At 44.1% G+C, this 20,194-nt stretch overlaps 2 protein-coding genes and 1 pseudogene across 3 annotated transcripts in view; 1 reads left to right on the plus strand and 2 right to left on the minus strand.

Annotated features, from left to right (window-relative positions):
* The window catches only part of LOC311504687 (voltage-gated inwardly rectifying potassium channel KCNH6-like), a 6,787-nt pseudogene extending 6,041 nt beyond the window's left edge, over nucleotides 1–746 (minus strand). The window contains exon 1 of the transcript in view: nucleotides 619–746. The product of the transcript in view is annotated as a voltage-gated inwardly rectifying potassium channel KCNH6-like (transcript). The remainder of the gene's footprint in view (nucleotides 1–618) is intronic.
* Nucleotides 747–2,318: 1,572 nt separating this feature from the next.
* Nucleotides 2,319–4,997, minus strand: taco1 (translational activator of mitochondrially encoded cytochrome c oxidase I). The gene is made up of 6 exons (XM_084568326.1): nucleotides 4,959–4,997; nucleotides 4,540–4,813; nucleotides 4,343–4,449; nucleotides 3,947–4,080; nucleotides 3,675–3,843; nucleotides 2,319–3,077 (listed from the first exon to the last, which is right to left on the minus strand). Exons 2-6 carry the CDS (start codon nucleotides 4,808–4,810, stop codon nucleotides 2,868–2,870), a joined length of 891 nt encoding a protein of 296 aa, XP_084424452.1. The 5' UTR covers nucleotides 4,811–4,813; nucleotides 4,959–4,997; the 3' UTR covers nucleotides 2,319–2,867.
* Nucleotides 4,998–11,805: 6,808 nt separating this feature from the next.
* Nucleotides 11,806–18,296, plus strand: pth3r (parathyroid hormone 3 receptor; the record flags this gene model as incomplete). Its single annotated transcript, XM_084567274.1, has 13 exons — nucleotides 11,806–12,018; nucleotides 12,734–12,965; nucleotides 14,029–14,139; nucleotides 14,229–14,353; nucleotides 14,674–14,768; nucleotides 14,848–15,001; nucleotides 16,128–16,281; nucleotides 16,371–16,431; nucleotides 17,100–17,166; nucleotides 17,269–17,363; nucleotides 17,445–17,586; nucleotides 17,678–17,719; nucleotides 17,790–18,296. 13 exons carry the CDS (start codon nucleotides 11,806–11,808, stop codon nucleotides 18,294–18,296), a joined length of 1,998 nt encoding a protein of 665 aa, XP_084423400.1.
* Nucleotides 18,297–20,194: the final 1,898 nt, after the last annotated feature.

A 20,194-nucleotide genomic window follows, 5' to 3' on the forward strand; every position in this document is an offset into this window, starting at 1 on the left:
AAAAGAAGATGATGGGGAAGGAGAATAAGAAGGAGGAAGGAGGAGCAAGAAGAACAAGAGAAGATAGCAGGGGAAGAATGAGGAGGAAAAGGGGAAGGAGGAAGCGAAGCAGGAGGAGAAGATGATGAGGAATCAGAAGATGAGGAATGAGGAGAGGAAGGAAGGAGGAAAGGGAGGAGGAGGAGAAGAAGTTGAAGGAGGAGCAAGAAGGATGAGAAGAAAGCAGAGGAAGAAGATGGGAAATGAGGAGAAGGAGGAAGAGGAAGGGGAAGCAGGAGGAGAAGAAGGTGGAGGGGACAGAGGAAGAGGAGGAAGAGTAGAAAAAGGAGAAGAGAGGAAGTTTAAAAAATTACATAAGAGAAAGAAAATCTTCTCCTAATGTTCTTCTTCGTATCTATAGTTTATTATTCTGTTACTGGCCCGGGACCCTGCAAGGTCAAACACTTACCCTCCTCCCTCCCACAGAGGCACTGGGGCAGAACGTTTAGCCCCTGGGGCAACAACAGTAACAGTAGGTCTGAATTGAACACCGCCACCAAACGATTTTTCCACTCGTGGGTTAATTAGGAGCAGACTTTCCCATTAGGGGGCGGAGCCTCTTTATCTATCTGCAGGTACCTGTGTGACCTTCTCTGTGACGTTCTGAGAGCAGTCCTTCACCTTGGAGGGGCTCAGCACCTCCACCCTGGGGGGCTCGGGCTCCTCGCCGCTGGGCCCCCGCTCTTCATCAGGTCTGGGTCGGACATGGAGCTCTGCTGGTCCACATGGGATACGAAAAAAAACAACTTTATTTAGGTTTTATTTCTTATATTAGGATGACACCAATCAGGCATAACATTATGACCACCTTCCTTCCTAATATTGTGCAGGTCTTCCTTGTGGTGAGGGTGTCCTGTGGCGTCTGGTGACAGAATGTTGTTAGTGGGGGGTGGGGGGCTTTGAGGGGGGGGGGGGGGGGGGCCTCTGGGAATCATCCCACAGATACTTTGGGATCTAGTGAATTTGTGTATTCATTGGTGTGGATGCCAGGTCCACACCAATGAATTCACAAATTCCAAAAGTTTCCCAGCAGAACATTGAACTGTCACAAGATCCTGTCGGTGGTCATAATGTTGTGGCTGATCACTGTACCTCCTCCTGTCAGTGGTTAAATCTTTCACTTTAAAAAGTAGCTGCAACGTTTCTTTAACCTCACTGTGAATGCACACCAGGAAACTCTCTCCTTCTTTAACAGATTCCTCTCTGATCTCATTTCCCAGGACGTCCCGTCTGTCTGCGCCCGTCCCAAAAGTCTCTGCCTTCAAATACTGGACAGTATCAATACAAAGTGGGACTGCACAGGAAGAGCAGCAGCAACAATCTAACAAAAAACAAACTTCTCATCTTCTCATCAGTCGTGCAGACAACCAGAGTAAACTCAACGTACCCGATCAGAAACCAGGACGTCCCAGAGCACGGCGCCTCGACTCAGATGTCCATCCTCCTCAAACTCTTTTATCCTTTTAACTCCTCTTTCAACTCCTCTTTCATTGTTCTCTCGTTCTAAAAGCAGAGCCGGTTCTTCTCACGTTCTGCGGCGCGCTCGCAGATGTCAAGGTTGAACCCCTGTTGCTCCGGTCCAGGTCACAGGACTGTCCCGCAGCCGATCCCAAACACTCGCTGGAAACACTGGAAACCAATCAATGCTGCGCTATAAAGCCGAGAGAGGACGGGGAATCGATGAGGAGCACTGATAACAGAGGCGACGGGCTCAGAGCCATTTACTGGAGTCCTTAGAGAGTTAGAGGAAATATATGTGAACGTATGAAAGCTGCTCAGTGTGTCACTGTATGCTTTAATATTGACTGGACCGTAGAGAGGGGTATGGTGACATGATGAGGAAATGACCTGTGATGACTCCAGCTGTAACCTAAAACACAGCCCACAGATCAGCCACAACATTATGACCATCTTGAGACAACCCAGTGTTCTGCTGGGAAACTTCTGGACCTGTCATTCATTGGTGTGGATGTTACTTAGACATGTAGCACCCACCTAGACCAGACACTGCCATCCGGCTGGGGATGGCTGCTGCCAGGCACCCCCACCATGGGGTGGGGGTGCCTGGCACAGCCTGACACAGACACACACACAAAAACTTTAGGAACAACTAAAAAAAAACATGAAGAACAGCACAAGTGTTGACCTGGCCTCCAAATTCACTAGATCCCAAACTGATCAAGTATCTGTGGGATGATCCACAGAGGCCCCTCCCCTCAAAGACCCCCCTAAAGTTTTAGGCAGGTGTGGAAAAGAATGCTGTAAATTAAAAACATTAAGAGTTTATTTTCAATCAATAAACAAAACACAGAGAATGAACAGAATCAGTATTTGGTGTGAACACTCTTCAGTTCTTAACGTCTTTGGCTGCACGTTTTGGGTCACCGTCCCGCTGCAGAATAAATGCGGTGCCGATCATACGCCTCCCTGATGGTATCACATGATGCATGAAGCATCTGCCTGGATTTCATTTCAGTAATTGTGACCAAATCAGAGAACACAGGTTTTCTGGAGCCAAGGTAACAAGCTACCATCTCCAGAAAGATTTATTGGACAAGGAAGGACGAGAAAAGACTTTAAGAATCTACAGTGGACCAACTTTAGGACATTTCAGATCAGATCTGGACTCAGATTGGACGATAATCAATCCTTGACCGGGACGTCCCTAGTTAAAGATAACAGAATAATTTCATATCTTAACCACCACTGTTTCTCTTCCAGGTTTTTCCCATGATGCATCAGCATCAACGTGGCCAACGTGCTTCACGCTGAGAGTTTAAACGTCCCACATGCGCAGGGCAGCGTCCGACGAGCGTCCAGAACCAGAATCAGCTGTCGCCCCGGATGTTGTCCCACACCCGGACGACCTCCGGGTGTTCGCTGAGAGCTTCGATCAGAGACGAAGCGGCGTCCAGCTGGTCCTCGTCCAGAGACGAGCGGGCGCGAGGGACGAACTCCAGCCCCGAGGACGCGATCTGCATCCCCAGCCCCTCCAGCGAGGCCCGGACCTTCCTGACGTCCGTCGTGTCACAAATGAACTGCAGAGAGGGACGCGGGGAGACGTCAGGTCAGTGTTATTACAGTGTTATTACAGTTAAAGCTGTTTCTGTCACTACATGTCTTTAGATTTATGTCTAACATTTATTTATTAAAACACTGCTACTGCAAACAGCTGCTGTAATTCCAGTCTGCCACCAGGTGTCACTGTTTCTCGCCAAAGTAAAGACCAGAAATAGAAAGAGGCTTCACTAGAAAATACTAATCAATAAAGATCTTATAAATTATTATATCTTGAAAATAACACAATTTATTATTATTAATTGTCCTTTACATTTAGCTAAATATTTAAAATTTATTTATAAATCTAGACATCTAGATTGACCTTTTCTAATATTTAGATAAATATTTTAACATTTTATCTCTTATTTATTCATCACTTTAAGCCAAATGCCAGTTTTAAGACTTTCTGCTGTTTTTTATTTTAATTTTAATTAGTTAAATTATTTTTTCCATGTTATAGTACACTGGTTTTATACACGATTACATTATAAACAGTCTTTTTTTTAATGTTTGGACTCTAGTTGGCGTTTAAATAAGGAGGTTTAAGGGTCTCATAACTGAAGCTTCTGTCTGACCTGCAGGACGGGCTTCTCCTCCTCGTCCTCCGTCTCCAGGACGTCCTCGGCTCCCGCCTCGATAGCCAGCTCCAGAGCTCTCTCCGAGGAGACGTCCTGACCGGACACCGCCGCCACCACCACCCCTCTCTTGCTGAAGTTATGACGGGCTCCGTCGGACAGCATCCCTCTGAGGAACATTAATTAACGTTTGTTACCAAGAACGTCCCGAATCCCGATTGAGATATCTCTGTCCCATCCTAGTTCTTGGTTACACTAATCCCGATTCTTACCCGTTCCTGGTGATTATGCGTTTGATTTCCTGGTGGCTGCGTGTGATGCTGTCAGTCAGCACCTCGACGAGTAGCAGACATCCTCCTGGCCCCCGGGTTTCAAAGATGTGCTGGGACGCCGGTTTAGCCTTCTCCTATAGAACCAGAGAGACATTCAGTACTTCACATGAGACTAACTCTTCACACATGTTATAAAAATGGTAATATCCGGGGTTAACGTGTGCAGACGGGTCTAAAGCTGTGCACATGTGTAGCTCCTGGAGTGACCGGTAGTTTGCAAATTCTCTCTCGGGATCAAATCAGGGGTAATGTCACTAATTCAGAGTTTATTTGTCCCGTGAGAACATGACACAGGACGTAGGAGGGTTCATTTCTCAGACCGTGCTATGAACCCACCGCGCTCTTGATTGCAGCGTCTATGGAGGCTTTGGGCATGTTCTTGCTCCTGCACTGCTCCAGTAGGTTGGCTAAGTTCGAGTTCATCTCTGGGTTGGATCCACCTTCTGCAGGGGGACAGGGCACCAGAACCTAAATCAGCTCCAATCAGCAAGAACTGTGCAATAAAATAATAATATTAAATAGTGTAAGCTTACCTTTCACTGCTATTCTTATCATCATACCGTACTTCATGAACATCCTCCCCCTCGCCTCATCTTTGGGACCCTTGATGTGTTTCACCTTTGACCACTTGTTGTGTCCTGCGCACAGGGCGGAGCTCAGCTGCAGCGTCCGGACAGGAGACGTGCTCCACGCCGGGTACAGGGCACCTGAAGCGGGCGGAAGGACCGACTCCGCCCGGGCCGGGAACCTGCTGGAAGTCCGGAGGGTCCTTAGAGCCCCCCTGAGTAGCGCCTGGCCCGCCATGCCCTTCACACAGACACAACCAGAACCACTTTAAGATCCTACATGTGTCCTCAGGTCTCCGTCAACACGAAGAGACTCATTTAACTTAAAGAAACATTAATGTTGACGAGAATAAGTCAATAAAAGACCCGGAAATGTTCCAACTTACAGTTTGACAAGTCAGGAGAGCATGCAGCCGCTGCTGTCCTTGTTGTGAACCCGGCACTTCCGGGTTGCGATGACGTAGGATATTGTCCTGTCAAAATAAAAGCCGATTTATATGATTTTTATTTTTATTTTAACACATTATTATCATATCTATTCCAGATTCTTATTATATTATTGGAATGGCTTTGATTTAATCTTTAATTATAATTTATTAGCATTAAAAAATATGGCACCTTTCTTTTTTGTAATTCTTTATTTTTAACATTTTCCACAACGTTAAATAAAAAAATAAAAAAATAAAATAAAATAAAATAAAATAAAATAAAAAACATGATTCACAACGGCACCTTTCATTGTCAAGTATATTACATCATCATCATAATAATTAATACACACACATTAACACAATAATAATACAATAATAAAATTCTTACTATTATATTATTGTAGTGTTGTTGATTCAATATTTAATTATAATTCTGTTTTATATAATTCTATATATTTTATATAATTTAATTATATGTATTTAAATGTTTTTTTATCATAATATATTAAAAAAAAAAAAAAAATGTAGAAGGAAATTGTCTGTGGTTCTAGTGGCTACGATCACTCCACATTTAAATCCAAACATATAATATATTGACATGTTTCCCATGTAATTGTTTTATCAGCTAGTGTCAGGGAGGTCAGTGTGTGAGATGACAGGGTTCATCTGACGGCCAGCGGTCGGCGTAAGTCTGGTTTGTATCAGTGTCCACAAAAATGTCCCAGCGTGGGAACTGGAGGAGAAATGTTTTAAATCATTCTGCTTCTATTTATGACGATTGGCTCTAAGAATCCGGTCTCTAGTCCAGGCACACGGATTCAGAAACCAGGGACGTACTGTATGTACTGGACTCCTCAGTAATGTGAGTGGTAGGGTCAGTGTGGGGGTCAAAACCAGCTCCCTAGAGGGTCCAGGCTGGCCCCACGGGATGAATCTGCAAGTGAAGAGGAGAAGAAGGAGGAGGAGGAAGAAGAAAGCAAATGAAGAGGATGAGGAGAAGTAAATGTAGATGGGGAAGAAGGAAGAGGAGGATGAGTAGGAAAAGGAGAAGGAAGAAGGACAAAATGACGCGAGGACAAGGAGGAAGAGGAAGAGAGGAAAGAGCAGATGGAGGAAGGGGATAAGCAAAAAGAATGAAGAAAGAATGGAAGAAGGAGGAGGTGGAGGAAGATGAAGAAGAGGAGAAGATGAAGGAGAAGGAGGAAATAAGAAGAGAGGACCAGGAGGAAGAACAAAGTGTGAAAATGACAGAAAGACGTAAACTGCAAACTTTCAATACTCAGAACTAAACAGTAGGTGGCAGCAATGAGCTGAAATTACACTTATTATTTAAAATGTTCAGGTCATTAATAAAATGTTTTTGTAAAAATAATAATATTCTTGTTTGAACTAAAACAAATGTAAACATCTGTAGTTGTTGTTATTTCTAGGTTCTTACTCTATACAAGGCACCTGAACCAAAATCAGTTTGACGTCTCTGGAGTTAAACCAGAAGAGAGGACAAAGGGTTAAGAGACCAGAGGCCAGAGCCAATCAAGGCTGACCCATCAGAGCTGTAAAAGGAGGAGGAGGAGGAGGAGGAGGAGGAGGAGGTTTCTCCCACAGAGCTCCTCTTCTCTCTGGTCTCAGCAGACGGCTGAAATCCTCAAACCTGATTAGTATTGTCAACTCCAGGAGAAGATTCTTAAAACTCTGGAGCCCTAAAGACGGATCTCTGGGACAGACAAAACAAAAACTAAGACCAGGGAGGAGGAAGAGGAGGAGGAGGAGGAGCACTGATGGGACCCCAGAGAAGAATACACCAAAACTGTGGAACAGAAGTTCCTTCAAGACGTCCTGAAGAGGAGAAGTAAACGATGTGAGAGTTGATGGAAACCTTTGAGAAGATGTTGTCTGGTCGGGGCCTCGGTGCTCTGGCTCTGTTCCACAGTGTGATGACGGTCATGTCTCTGGTGAGTGTCCTCTGGAACCTTTAATAACGGTCATGTCTCTGGTGAGTGTCCTCTGGAACCTTTAATAACGGTCATGTCTCTGGTGAGTGTCCTCTGGAACCTTTAATAACGGTCTTGTCTCTGGTGAGTGTCCTCTGGAACCTTTAATAACGGTCATGTCTCTGGTGAGTGTCCTCTGGAACCTTTAATAACGGTCATGTCTCTGGTGAGTGTCCTCTGGAACCTTTAATAACGGTCATGTCTCTGGTGAGTGTCCTCTGGAACCTTTAAAAACGCTTTTTGTCCTTTTATGGAAACTTTTTAGTTCAGCAGCAACATTTACAAAGTTTAAACCTGAATAGTTTTAGTGTATTAGTGAGGACCATTGTTTTAGATTTTAACACGTTATTCTTATATATTATAGATTCATATCATATTATTGGAATGGCTTGGTTTCATCTTTATTTATAATCTCATCTCATCTCATCTCTTCTTGTCTTGTCTCGTCTCATCTCATCTCATCTCATCTTATCTTATCTCAATTCTTCTCATCTCGTCTCATCTCATCTTGTCTCATGTTATATTGTCTTATGTTTCTCATCTCATCTCATGTCATCTGTCTTATCTCATCTCATCTCATCTTATCTCAGTTCTTCTCATCTCGTCTCATCTCATCTGTCTCATCTCATCTTTTCTCATCTCATCTCATCTTGTCTCATCTCATCTGTCTTATCTCATCTCATGTAATTTCATCTCAATTCTTCTCATCTCTTCTTGTCTTGTCTCATCTCATTTGATCTAATCTCATCTTATCTTATTGTATTTTATCTTGTCTCATCTCATCTCATCTCACCTTTTCTCATCTCATCTCATGTAATTTCATCACAATTCTTCTCATCTCTTCTTGTCTTGTCTTGTCTCATCTCATTTGATCTAATCTCATTTTATCTTATTGTATTTTATCTTGTCATCTCATCTCATCTGTCTCATCTCATCTCATCTCATCTCATCTCTTCTTGTCTTGTCTTATCTCGTTTTATCTAATCTCATCTCATCTGTCTTATCTCATCTCATCTCATCTAATTTTATCTCATCTAATGAACTCTCATCCAATCTCTTCTTGTCTCGTCTCATCTCATCTCGTTTTATTTAATCTCATCTCATCTGTTTTATCTCATCTCATCTCATCTAGTCTAATCTCATCTCAACTCTTCTTGTCTTGTCTCATCTCGTCTTATCTCATCTCATCTCATCATATCTTATCTCGTGTCGTGTCATCTCATCTGTCTCATCTTATCTTATTTAATCTCATCTCATCTAATCACACCTTTTCTTATTTTATTTCCTCTTGTTTGTACATTGATGACACCTTTCATTGTAAAAGTATATTACACCTTTTTATCATTGTTTTGTAATCTTATATTCAAATAGTTTTCATGTTTCTTTAAGTTTGTGTTGTCACTTATTCAACTATTCATGTCCATTTATGGAGTTTAAGTTTAGCAGGAACATTTTTTGTCTGAACTAAATGAAGTTTTAAAGTTTAAACCTTTATATTTTTGGTTGAATTCTAAGTCTAAGTCTGTTTTTTATGTTCCAAATTTAATCCTGTCACACAGCAGCATCATATCTTACACTTTATCACGATGCCGAGGTCAGAAATAACACTCCCACACCGCTGCACATTTTGGCCAAATATAGAGAATTTCACGTATCTGTGATGTCCTTTGATGGTTCGAAGTTTGACTCTGATTTATATCCGGCTTCAGGAAACGTGCCAGCCATTCACCAACAAGACTGAAGGGTCTCGTTTCTCATTTCTAATACAAAAGAGGTGAAAGAGTGGACATTTATAAAGCAGTCCTGCTGTGAAATACTAACCTCTCCTATAAGACAAAGACAAACTGAGTAAACACAACACACATTTAAACGATAGCTTGAACTAAAAGGTTATCAAGTCTCTTTGAACGTTCAACTACATTTAAGTCTAACGTCCCAGACTGCTGGACTGCAAACAACTACTAAATAGCAAATAAAATCCATTCATAGCAGCAAACAAGTAAATAAATATGCACTTACATTAGCACTTAAAATGTTTTTCTAATGATACCTGAAGACAAATCCTCAATCTCCTCCATCACAAATCACCTGTGGTCTGCTTTACCGCTCAGACCTCCATCAGCTCTGACCCTTTTGAGCATGACCCCCAACCCCCTACACCTTTGAGCCTAATCCTCCCATCTCTTTATCTTCCCCGGGTCGATGTGGAGCGGTGACCTCAGACAGACTTACAGTCTCTTGACCAGTCAACCGAGCAAAATCACTTATTCACACAAAAGGCCAGTGGACGTCTAAGAGTAATTGTTTTGCTGCAACCGGATGTCTGTCAGCAAAAAATAAATAAATAAGTAAATACAGCGCTCCTGCTCATTGAGTTACATGACTGTTATTGTAGTGCATGCAGATTTATTTAGTGTATTCATTTTTGAGGACTGCAGTGAAGTCTGACGAGATGGAAGAACCCAACAATTTACAGAACATACAGTACCAGTTAAAAACAGAAACAGGAATATTATACTTGTGTACAGCAGCTTGGAGGAATTTTAGCCCATTCCTCAGAACAGAACCACTTCAGTTCTGAGATGTTGGTGGGTTTCCTCACATCAACTGCTTGCTTCAGGTCCTTCCACAACATTTCTATTGGATTAAGGTCAGGACTTTGACTTGGCTGTTCCTAAACATTCATCTTGTTCTTCTTTAACCGTTCTTTTGTAGAACCACTTGTGTTCTTGGGCTCGTTGTGTTGCTGCATGACCCAGTTTCTCTTCACATTCAGCTCATGGACAGATGTCCTGACATTTTCTTTTAGAGTTCACTGGTAGAATTCACAATTCATTGGTCCATCAATAATGACAAGCCGTCCTGGTCCAGATGCAGCAGAACAGGCCCAAACCAGGACATTAGCACCCCCATGTTTGATGGAGGGATGAGGTTCTGATGCTGGAATGATGCAGTGTTGGTTCATCTCATTTAAACCAAACTATTCTACTTTGGTCTCATCTGTCCACTAAACATTGTCCCAATAGTCTTCTGTCTTGTCCACATGATGTTTAGAAATGTTCTTCTTGGAGAGCAGTGTCTTTGTCCATCACACCATGGTTGTTCAGTGGATTCATCAACATTAACATTAGCCAATGAGAGAGAGGCCTTTAGCTGCTTAGAAGTTCCCCTGGGTTCCTTTGGGACCTCTCAGACTATTATGGAGTGATCTTTGTTGGTGGACCACTCCTGTGGAGGGGAACAGTCGTCTTCAATCTGTCTGACTGTGGATTATTCGTGGGTTCCAAACTCTTTAGAGATGGTTCTGGAACCTTTTCCAGCCTAAACTAGGACTAACTAAATCAGGAACTGAACCACACCTGAGTCTCATTGCACTGATGGAAAGACTTCTGAACACATGGACTCTGATTTGTCCTTGAAATTAACTTGGAATCCTAGAGGTGCAACTCTCTGATATGTAATATTGACAAATTTTTCTGAATAAACAAATACCAGTGCTACATTTTTTTATTTCATGTCTTTAATTGGCTTCTCTTTCTCTTTTATTTTCTTACTTTTGTCAAAGTCGGCTGATGTTTTGAATCTTTTTTATGCAGAAATGTAGAAAAGGACTGCAAATACTTTTAAAGTAGCAGCACTGCATGTCCACTAAAGAACAACAATAGGTGTTTTGAACTTGTCGAAGGAGGAACTTTTCCCTCTCCTTCAGCCCAGGATCTTTATACCTGTTGGAAAGGTTAGTCCGACTATGAATAGAGCACTCGACACCTTCTCTCCAATTGACAGTTTATTTAGCAGCAGAGAATAGGTACAGAGTCAGCGCTGAGACTTCAGCTTAACCACCTTATGGGTAGGAAAAGAGAAGCCCCGGACGAAGCATACACAGAAGTTTTGTTCTATCTGGGCTCCGCCTGAAGACAATGTGAGGAGCACTGCCTTTCGTGTATCAGTAGTTTTCCATGTGTAGCCGAGGCCGGCTCTAACTGGTTTCTACAAGGTGAAACATTAGATTGTGTTGTATTCTATCTCATGAGCAAGGCTGCAGCAAAGCGGTAAACAACCCCATTTAAGATATGATAGAAGAAGAGCGCTTCTTCCTGTTTTTGACCTCACATAACCCCTTAATATCCAACAAACTGCTCTAAATGTGTCTGAGAGTCCCTCGCAAGACAAATCCCTGAAGGAAGTGATAGTTGCTCAGCATGCTTATAGCTACATCGTTGGAAACTGGCCGTTTATTTTAATTCACTGACGCCAGGAATGTTATTTATCACGTATCCCGTTACATGAGTCGCTCCAGTTGGGATTTAGTCTGTTTAACAAGTGTGAAAAACTCTTTAGCTTGTCAGGAACACAGCTGTGAGAGGGTCAGCACTCAGGATACTTTACATGAGCGGGAGGTCCGGGCCCAAGAACCATGAATTCAGCTAAAAGTTCTTCAACAGAGCACGGAAATGTCTTTAGCTTGTCAGGAACACAGCTGTGAGAGGGTCAGCACTCAGGATACTTTACATGAGCGGGAGGTCCGGGCCCAAGAACCATGAATTCAGCTAAAAGTTCTTCAACAGAGCACGGAAATGTGTTGTCGGTTAAACAATCAAATGCTGCAAATGCATTTGTGCATCAAAACTTTATTTTAATTCATTATATTCTTACTTCCCACCACCAGTTAAAGATCAGTTTGTTGTAAAAAGCTTCACTTGGCTTCTTTCTCTTTCTTTGCAACCATCTCAACTCTCCTCCATCTTGCAAACGTCTCTCATGTGAGCTCTGGAGTTGACTCACTGCTAGTTTTGTTGCTCTGTTGTGAAATGGAAGCAGGAACACACAGTCGCTTGTGTACGCTAGCTCTCACCAAGCACCAACGAGTTCCCGAGGACAAGACCCCCGTGCGACCGGTGGCGGCCCTGCCGCTGGACCAAAAGGGCCTGGCGAAGGATCACCACATACCTCACCCTCACACAACTATTTCACAACACCTGGAGGAGGCGCATCGGGTCCTTGGGTTTGTGGTTGACAGACTAGTTGGAGAGAAGCTTTTGTAGGAAAACCTTCCATATCTGTGCTTCAAACCAGAAATAAATGCAGAAGTTTAAAGGTTCATCAGGTGTTTTATCTGTTAAGTTCGCAGAAACTTTGTGCAAATGCATCGTATCTGCTGTGACCTCCTTGTGCAGCAGTTACCCGTAACTAAATGTTTCCGGTAACTGCCGAACAGTCGTCTACAACAGAACAGTTCCTCAGAACAGAACCACTTCAGTTCTGAGATGTTGGTGGGTTTCCTCACATCAACTGCTTGCTTCAGGTCCTTCCACAACATTTCTATTGGATTAAGGTCAGGACTTTGACTTGGCCGTTCCTAAACATTCATCTTGTTCTTCTTTAACCGTTCTTTTGTAGAACCACTTGTGTTCCTGGGCTCGTTGTGTTGCTGCATGACCCAGTTTCTCTTCACATTCAGCTCATGGACAGATGTCCTGACATTTTCTTTTAGAGTTCACTGGTAGAATTCAGAATTCATTGGTCCATCAATGAGGACAAGCCGTCCTGGTCCAGATGCAGCAGAACAGGCCCAAACCAGGACATTAGCACCCCCATGTTTGATGGAGGGATGAGGTTCTGACGCTGGAATGATGCAGTGTTGTTTCATCTCATTTAAACCAAACTATTCTACTTTGGTCTCATCTGTCCACTAAACATTGTCCCAGTAGTCTTCTGTCTTGTCCACGTGATGTTTAGAAATGTTCTTTTTGGAGAGCAGTGTCTTTGTCCATCACACCATGGTTGTTCAGTGGATTCATCAACATCAACATCAGCCAGTGTCTCATCTTAATACCTTTTACGTCTCTTATCCACCTTTTGCAGGTAGACTCAGACGACGTCATCACACGAGACGAGCAGATCTACGTTCTGATTGGCGCTCACGCCAGGTGTGAGAGGATCATCCGAGCACAAATGGTCCTCGTCAAAGGTTTGTGGGACGCTTTGTTCAGATGCTTCAAAAAAAAAAAAAACATTCATGAAACCTTCACCTCTGCTTTCCGACTGTTTCCAAGAGTTCAGGGAGTTTATAGTCGTGAGTTTCTGTGAGTTTGACACCCCTGTGAGACGGGGTTGAAATGTCGTTTGATCTTTAATATCTGAACGGTTTGCCCGTTAGTTTTCCACTGAGGTTTGGTGAGTGCACGTCCAGATGATAATCAGGAAAGGTATTCATTGCATCGCGTATTTATTTGCGATCAGATTACAAACGCTCGTCCAATATCCTGCCTGCTGACCAGTATCTGAGTGATTACACTGCTGAGATTCTTTTGTATTTATTTTTATTTGGACGTCGAAGATGATGTCTGATAAGGAGCAGACATTTGTCTCCACGGACGGACAGAATACTGATTAGAATAAAATGTCACGCTGTTCGTATGTCTTATCAGGGAAATATCAGGGGAAGCAGGTGATTCATTCAAGCTCTACTAATATGAGTTTGATGTTAAAGCTTGTGAATGGTGATTTCTATTTCCTGTTTTGCCTCTTTCACCGCTGATGGAAATGTACTCTATATGTGTACCGATCAGCCACAACATTGTGACCACTGACAGGAGAAGTTAATAACATTTAAACCATCTTGTGACAGTTCAGTGTTCTGCTGGGAAACTTCTGGACCTGGCATTCATTGGTGTGGATGTTACTTAGACATGTATCACCCACCTAGACCAGACCAGGCAACCCTGGTCTGGTCTAGGTGGCAATAACGCTTTAGGAACAACTCAAAAAAACATAAAAAAAACAGCATAAGGTGTTGACCCGGCCTTCAAATTCACTAGATCCCAAACTGATCAAGTATCTGTGGGATGATCCACAGAGGCCCCTCCCCTCAAAGGCCCCCCACTAACAACATTCTGTTGATCAGACACCACAGGACACCCTCAGAAGACCCATGTCCATTCTCTGATGAGTCACATCAAGGGAGACCTGCACAATATTAGGATCATTCCTTAAACCTTTTCACTTAATAACTACTTGTTTTTTTTTTAAAGAGGACGACTGTGTCCCAGAGTGGGATGGGATCATCTGTTGGCCTCGGAGCAGAGCGGGTCAGCTGGTATCAGTCTTGTGTCCTGAGTACATCTACGACTTCAACCACAGAGGTGAGATGAGCGGCAGAGACGCCAAAGAGCAGAGATGGTGCAGCAACCTTATAAAAAATAAAAATCTAAGAATATATCCACCACGCCAGGTCGAGCCTACCGCCAGTGTGACGCGTCGGGGAGCTGGGAGCTGGTGCCCAGCATCAACCGCACATGGGCAAACTACACCGAGTGCACCAGATACCTGACCTCCAACCACAGAGTCCAGGAGGAGGTGTGTACGTGTGCATTTGTGGCTCAGAAGAGATGTTATGGTGAGGAGGTAGGACCCAAACAGAACATACAGGGGGGAGGCAGGAGCAGAAACAAAAGAACTTGAAAGAACAAAAAGTGCTGCAGGGTAAAAACCAGAAACGGGTGAAATTACAAAGGAAACACAAGGAAAAACAAAAAAGGTCACAGAAAATATTCAAAAAGGTTTTCTCAGAAGCTGCACAAGTTGCACGTTGCACAGTATTGAAGCTGTTTTACCCTTGAATTCTCTTTCTATCTGCACCCTTACGCACATATAAGCGTGGTTTTGCTTTGTTTCAGAAGGTGTTTGAACGACTGCATCTCATGTACACTGTTGGCTACTCCATTTCTCTAGCATCCCTGTTGGTGGCCGTCTCCATCCTCTGCTATTTCAAGTAAGAAAAACTCAGATTCCTATGAAAGTGTCTGAACAAACTCCACTCTGATGTATTTAATCGCTCTGTCACGTTTCAGGCGTCTCCACTGCACACGAAACTACATCCACATTCACCTCTTCGCCTCCTTCATATGTCGAGCTGTGAGCATTTTTGTGAAAGACGCCGTGCTCTACTCCATATCTGATGAGGAGAAAGCTGAGCAGGAGCTCACAACAGAGAAGCCTCACATGGTAAAATGGATCTTTTTGAGCATTCAGTGCCGTAAATGTACTTGTCTTTTGTAGTTTGCCACTCATAGCATGAGTTTGAGATTAATACTTGTGAATATGATGCTTCAGGCAGTATCATGTTAGCTTAGCTTAGCATAAAGACTAGAAACGAGGTGAAATAAATTGGCTGATTTGGTTAAAAACCAAGAGAGAGGCAGGAAAAGGTTCCAGAACCATCTCTAAAGAGTTTGGAACCCACAAATAATCCACAGTCAGACAGATTGAAGACGACTGTTCCCCTCCACAGGAGTGGTCCACCAACAAAGATCACTCCATAATAGTCTGAGAGGTCCCAGAGGAACCCAGGGGAACTTCTAAGCAGCTAAAGGCCTCTCTCTCATTGGCTGATGTTAATGTTGATGAATCCACTGAACAACCATGGTGTGATGGACAAAGACACTGCTCTCCAAGAAGAACATTTCTAAACATCATGTGGACAAGACAGAAGACTATTGGGCAATGTTTAGTGGACAGATGAGACCAAAGTAGAATAGTTTGGTTTAAATGAGATGAAACAACACTGCATCATTCCAGCATCAGAACCTCATCCCTCCATCAAACATGGGGGTGCTAATGTCCTGGTTTGGGCCTGTTCTGCTGCATCTGGACCAGGACGGCTTGTCATCATTGATGGACCAATGAATTGTGAATTCTACCAGTGAACTCTAAAAGAAAATGTCAGGACATCTGTCCATGAGCTGAATGTGAAGAGAAACTGGGTCATGCAGCAAGACAACGAGAACCAAGAACACAAGTGGTTCTACAGAAGAACGGTTAAAGAAGAACAAGATGAATGTTTAGGAACTGCCAAGTCAAAGTCCTGACCTTAATCCAATAGAAATGTTGTGGAAGGACCTGAAGCAAGCAGTTGATGTGAGGAAACCCACCAACATCTCAGAACTGAAGTGGTTCTGTTCTGAGGAATGGGCTAAAACTCCTCCAAGCTGCTGTAGACCACTGATCAGCTGTTACCAGAAACATTTAGTTACACGGAGGTCACAGCAGATACTGGAAACATGGCTTCACTTTGTTTTAATTTGAGTTTTATTTGTTGAATCTTTCCTTTAACGTCACGTTGTGTCGTCAGGCTGGTTGTAAAGTCGCCGTCACTCTCTTCCTGTACTTCCTGGCCACCAATCACTACTGGATCCTGGTGGAGGGCTTGTACCTGCACAGCCTCATCTTCATGGCCTTCCTCTCCGACAAAAACTACTTGTGGGCCCTCACCATCATCGGCTGGGGTAAGCGGCCCCCAGAGCGCCCCACCCCCCCTCGGTACTGCTGGGGTACCTGCCCTCAAACGGGGACTAAACAGGTTTCTTTGTTCCAGGTGTTCCTGCAGTGTTTGTGTCCATCTGGGTCAGTGCACGAGCTTCGCTGGCCGACACACAGTGAGTCAACGATTTATGTTTCTACTCACAAATGTTTTTGGTTTTAAGATGTAAGTCGTGTTTATTCTCACATCCACTTTATGATAATAAAACCTTACAGAGGTGTGAAAGACTATTTCTCCTATGTAGGTCTGCAACAAATGATCGACTATTTTCTATTTTAGTTGATAGCAGAACTAAAACATAGCTGAACAACATATTTGAACACAGTATCTATGATATAGAGTCTTACAGGTCTATATGTGCAGAAACTTTCATTCATTCATTTTCTGTAACGTCTAGTCCTCTGGAGGGTAGTGGGGGGCTGGATCCTATCCCAGCTGTCATTGGTCTAGAGGTGGGATCCACCCTGGGCAGGTCTCCAGTTTATCACAGGGCTAACACAGAGAGACACCCACACCTATGGCCAATTTAGAATCACCAATGAACCTAACCAGCATGTCTTTGGACGGTGGGAGGAAGAGGAAGAGGAATCATATGCAGGTTGGAGAATTGTTCATTCAGGTAGGAGTAGATAACTGCAGGAGGCCATGAAGACTGGGCAGGTTGATGAGACCACGACATCAGATGTAGTATAGAGCTCCACAGGCCCTTCCTGTCAGTGGTCTTAATGTTGTGGCTGATTCAGATCATGCAAGTTGCAAGAAATGTCCGTGTGTCGTCTCCAGATGTTGGGACATCAGCGCTGGGAACCTGAAGTGGATCTATCAAGTTCCCATTCTGGCAGCCATTGTTGTAAGAAAAAAAAAACATTTTAAATTTAAATAAATATAAATATTTAACTCTTTATTGTTAATAATATTAATGATAATTGTCTTTCTCCTTTTCCTCCTGCAGGTGAATTTCCTTCTCTTCATTAACATCATCCGTGTGCTGGCGTCTAAACTGTGGGAAACCAACACCGGTAAACTGGACCCCCGGCAGCAGTACAGGTACCGACCCCCCTCCACCCCACCCACCCCCTCCTCTAACCGACCCTAAGCTACCGTTCATTAACACGTCACACTCTGCAGGAAGCTGCTCAAGTCCACGCTGGTGCTGATGCCGTTGTTCGGCGTCCACTACATGGTGTTCATGGCTCTCCCTTACACCGAGGTCACGGGGCTGCTGTGGCAGGTGCAGATGCATTACGAGATGTTCTTCAACTCGTCCCAGGTCTCGTTTACGGAAAGAATTCTGAATTTACAATAAACACGGATTATATTATAAAATTTATATTAACCACATGTTGGCTTCATGTTTCCAGGGTTTTTTTGTGGCATTTATCTACTGCTTCTGCAACGGAGAGGTAAAAAAAAAATAATTTAAACATTGTCTTTGTAAATTCAAAGGTTTAATCCGAACTATCTTGCTGCCAGGTGCAGGCTGAGGTGAAGAAGGCGTGGTTAAGGCGTAGCCTGGCGCTGGACCTCAAACAGAAAGCCAGGATGACCAGCAGCGGTGGAGGCGGAGGCGGCGGCGGAGGCAGCTGTTACTACGGCGGCATGATGTCACACACCACCACCACCCACAGCATCAGTTTATCGGCAGTTAATCCCAGAGCTATTTCTTTCACCGGGGGAGCACAGGGCTCAGGAGGAGGAGGTGCTGGTGGTGGTGGTGGAGGTGGAGGTGGAGGGGGGTCAGGGTTCAGGCTGCCACGGCACTCCTCCCCACATCCTCAGATCTCAAACCTTCATGGCTCCTGCTCTCCTGAAACCTCGACCCCCCGACAGGAACTGACTCTGTGGAAGCCAGGCAGGGCTGACTCGGGGGTTTTCGCCCGACATGCCAGAGCCGGGGGAGGACACGATGAGAGCAGGAGTCACGGGGGAGGAGATCCAGGAAACTCCTCATCTCTGAAGGAACTGGAGACCATGCTGTGACCAACTGATATGAACAAATGATGGTCCAATCAGACTGTGACGGGTTTAAAAATGTCAGAGATAATACCGATCAGCCACAACATTATGACCACTGACAGGAGAAGTGAATAACATTTAAACCATCTTGTGACAGTTCAATGTTCTGCTGGGAAACTTCTGGACCTGGCATTCATTGGTGTGGATGTTACTTAGACATGTAGCACCCACCTAGACCAGACCAGGCCCCCCCACCCCATAGCAATGACACTCCTTGATGGCAGCAGGATGGAACAACTGAAAAAACCCCATCAAGAACATCACAAGGTGTTGACCTGGCCTCCAAATTCACTAGATCCCAAACTGATCAAGTATCTGCGGGATGATCCACAGAGGCCCCTCACCACAAGCCCCCCCCCCCCCCATGTCCATTCTCTGATGAGTCACCACAAGTTGAGACCTACACAAAATTAGGAAGGTCATAATGTTATGGCTGATTGGTGTATTTGTAGATATCTTGTGGATCTGATGAATGTCTGTCAGCGTACGTGGATGGTTTTGTTTTTTAAATGCGTTCAGATGATGTGAAGGAAATGTAAAAACACAAAACTAAGATAAATAATCTGTGAAGGTGTCTGGTGTAAATAGTTGAGACGTCCCGATTAAGATCCGATCTTAACGTCCTAGAGTAGATTCCTAAAGTCTTTTCTTATCTTCTTTGGCTGAAAAAATCTGAGCTGTCCTCTTCTTGTCTGAACTGTGTTTGATTTTCCAGGACTCTGTCTGAGCCTTAGTTCAAACTACACTACATGATAGTAGATGACAGAGACGTTAACAATCCAGTCACCATAATTGTGTCCAGACGGTTCGTCTAGACACATCTGCACCTTTGCTGTTGTCCACGTCGTCTCCGCGGCCCTACTCCTCAGTCTGACAGGACCCCGAGGGCCGACACACAAACCTTTAGCCCCGCGCAGGTCAAACCCGACTCCTTGCTTCGTGTGACCTCTGACCTGAGCGCCCTCACAACACCGTACAGAATTTCACATGCTCCCCTCGGGGGCCCCCGGGCTCGGAGCCAGAGGCCCCCGGAGCTGTTTGCAGACCTCGAGCGCGGGCGACGAACCTGCAGCACGAGACCCCGAGTGTCCACAAGATAAACCTGTAAATATTTTAAGACTATTCATTGTTGATACTGTGTGTGTACAGTGTAAAGGTGATTATTTAAGAAATGTTACTGAGATTAAAAATAAACTGAAGCAAACCAAAGAGAATTGTTTTTATTTATTTTAATGTTCAGAACATGAATGGGCTGCCACTTCGATCAGATTAGATTAGATTAGATTAGATTAGTCCAGTATCTTCATCACATAGAAACAGATATGAAAGATATTTAAGACCACAGTCCAGTTGGTTCCTCACAGGGAGACGTTGTAGAGTCTTATGTCCTGAGGGACAAACGTCCTCCTCAACCTGTCCATGGAGCAGGACAGAGACAGCAGCCTGTCACTGAACCAGCTTCTCTGTCTGACTATAGTGTCCTGTAGAGGGTGGTGGACATTGTTCGTGATGGACCAGAGTTTGTTCAGGGACTCCAGCTCTGTCCCTACCACAGAGTCCTCCTTCTGGATCAGCTTGTCCAGCCATGAGGTGTCCTTCTTCTTAGTGCTGTCTCCCCAGGACACCACAGCGTAGAAGAGGACACTGGCAACGATAGTCTGGTAGAACATGTCCAGCAGCTTCCTGCAGATATTAAACCACCTTAGCCTCCTGAGGACATAGAGACGGCTCTGATCTTTGTTGTAGACTGAGTCTATGTTAGCCCACCAGTCCAGTTTGTGATCCAGATGTAGACCCAGGTACTTACACCTTATAGGTACTGCAGGTGGAGCCTGGACCTCCAGAAATCCACTACCATCTCT

Source organism: Chelon labrosus (genome assembly GCF_963514085.1).
Source record: "Chelon labrosus genome assembly, chromosome: 19".
NCBI lineage: Eukaryota > Metazoa > Chordata > Actinopteri > Mugiliformes > Mugilidae > Chelon > Chelon labrosus.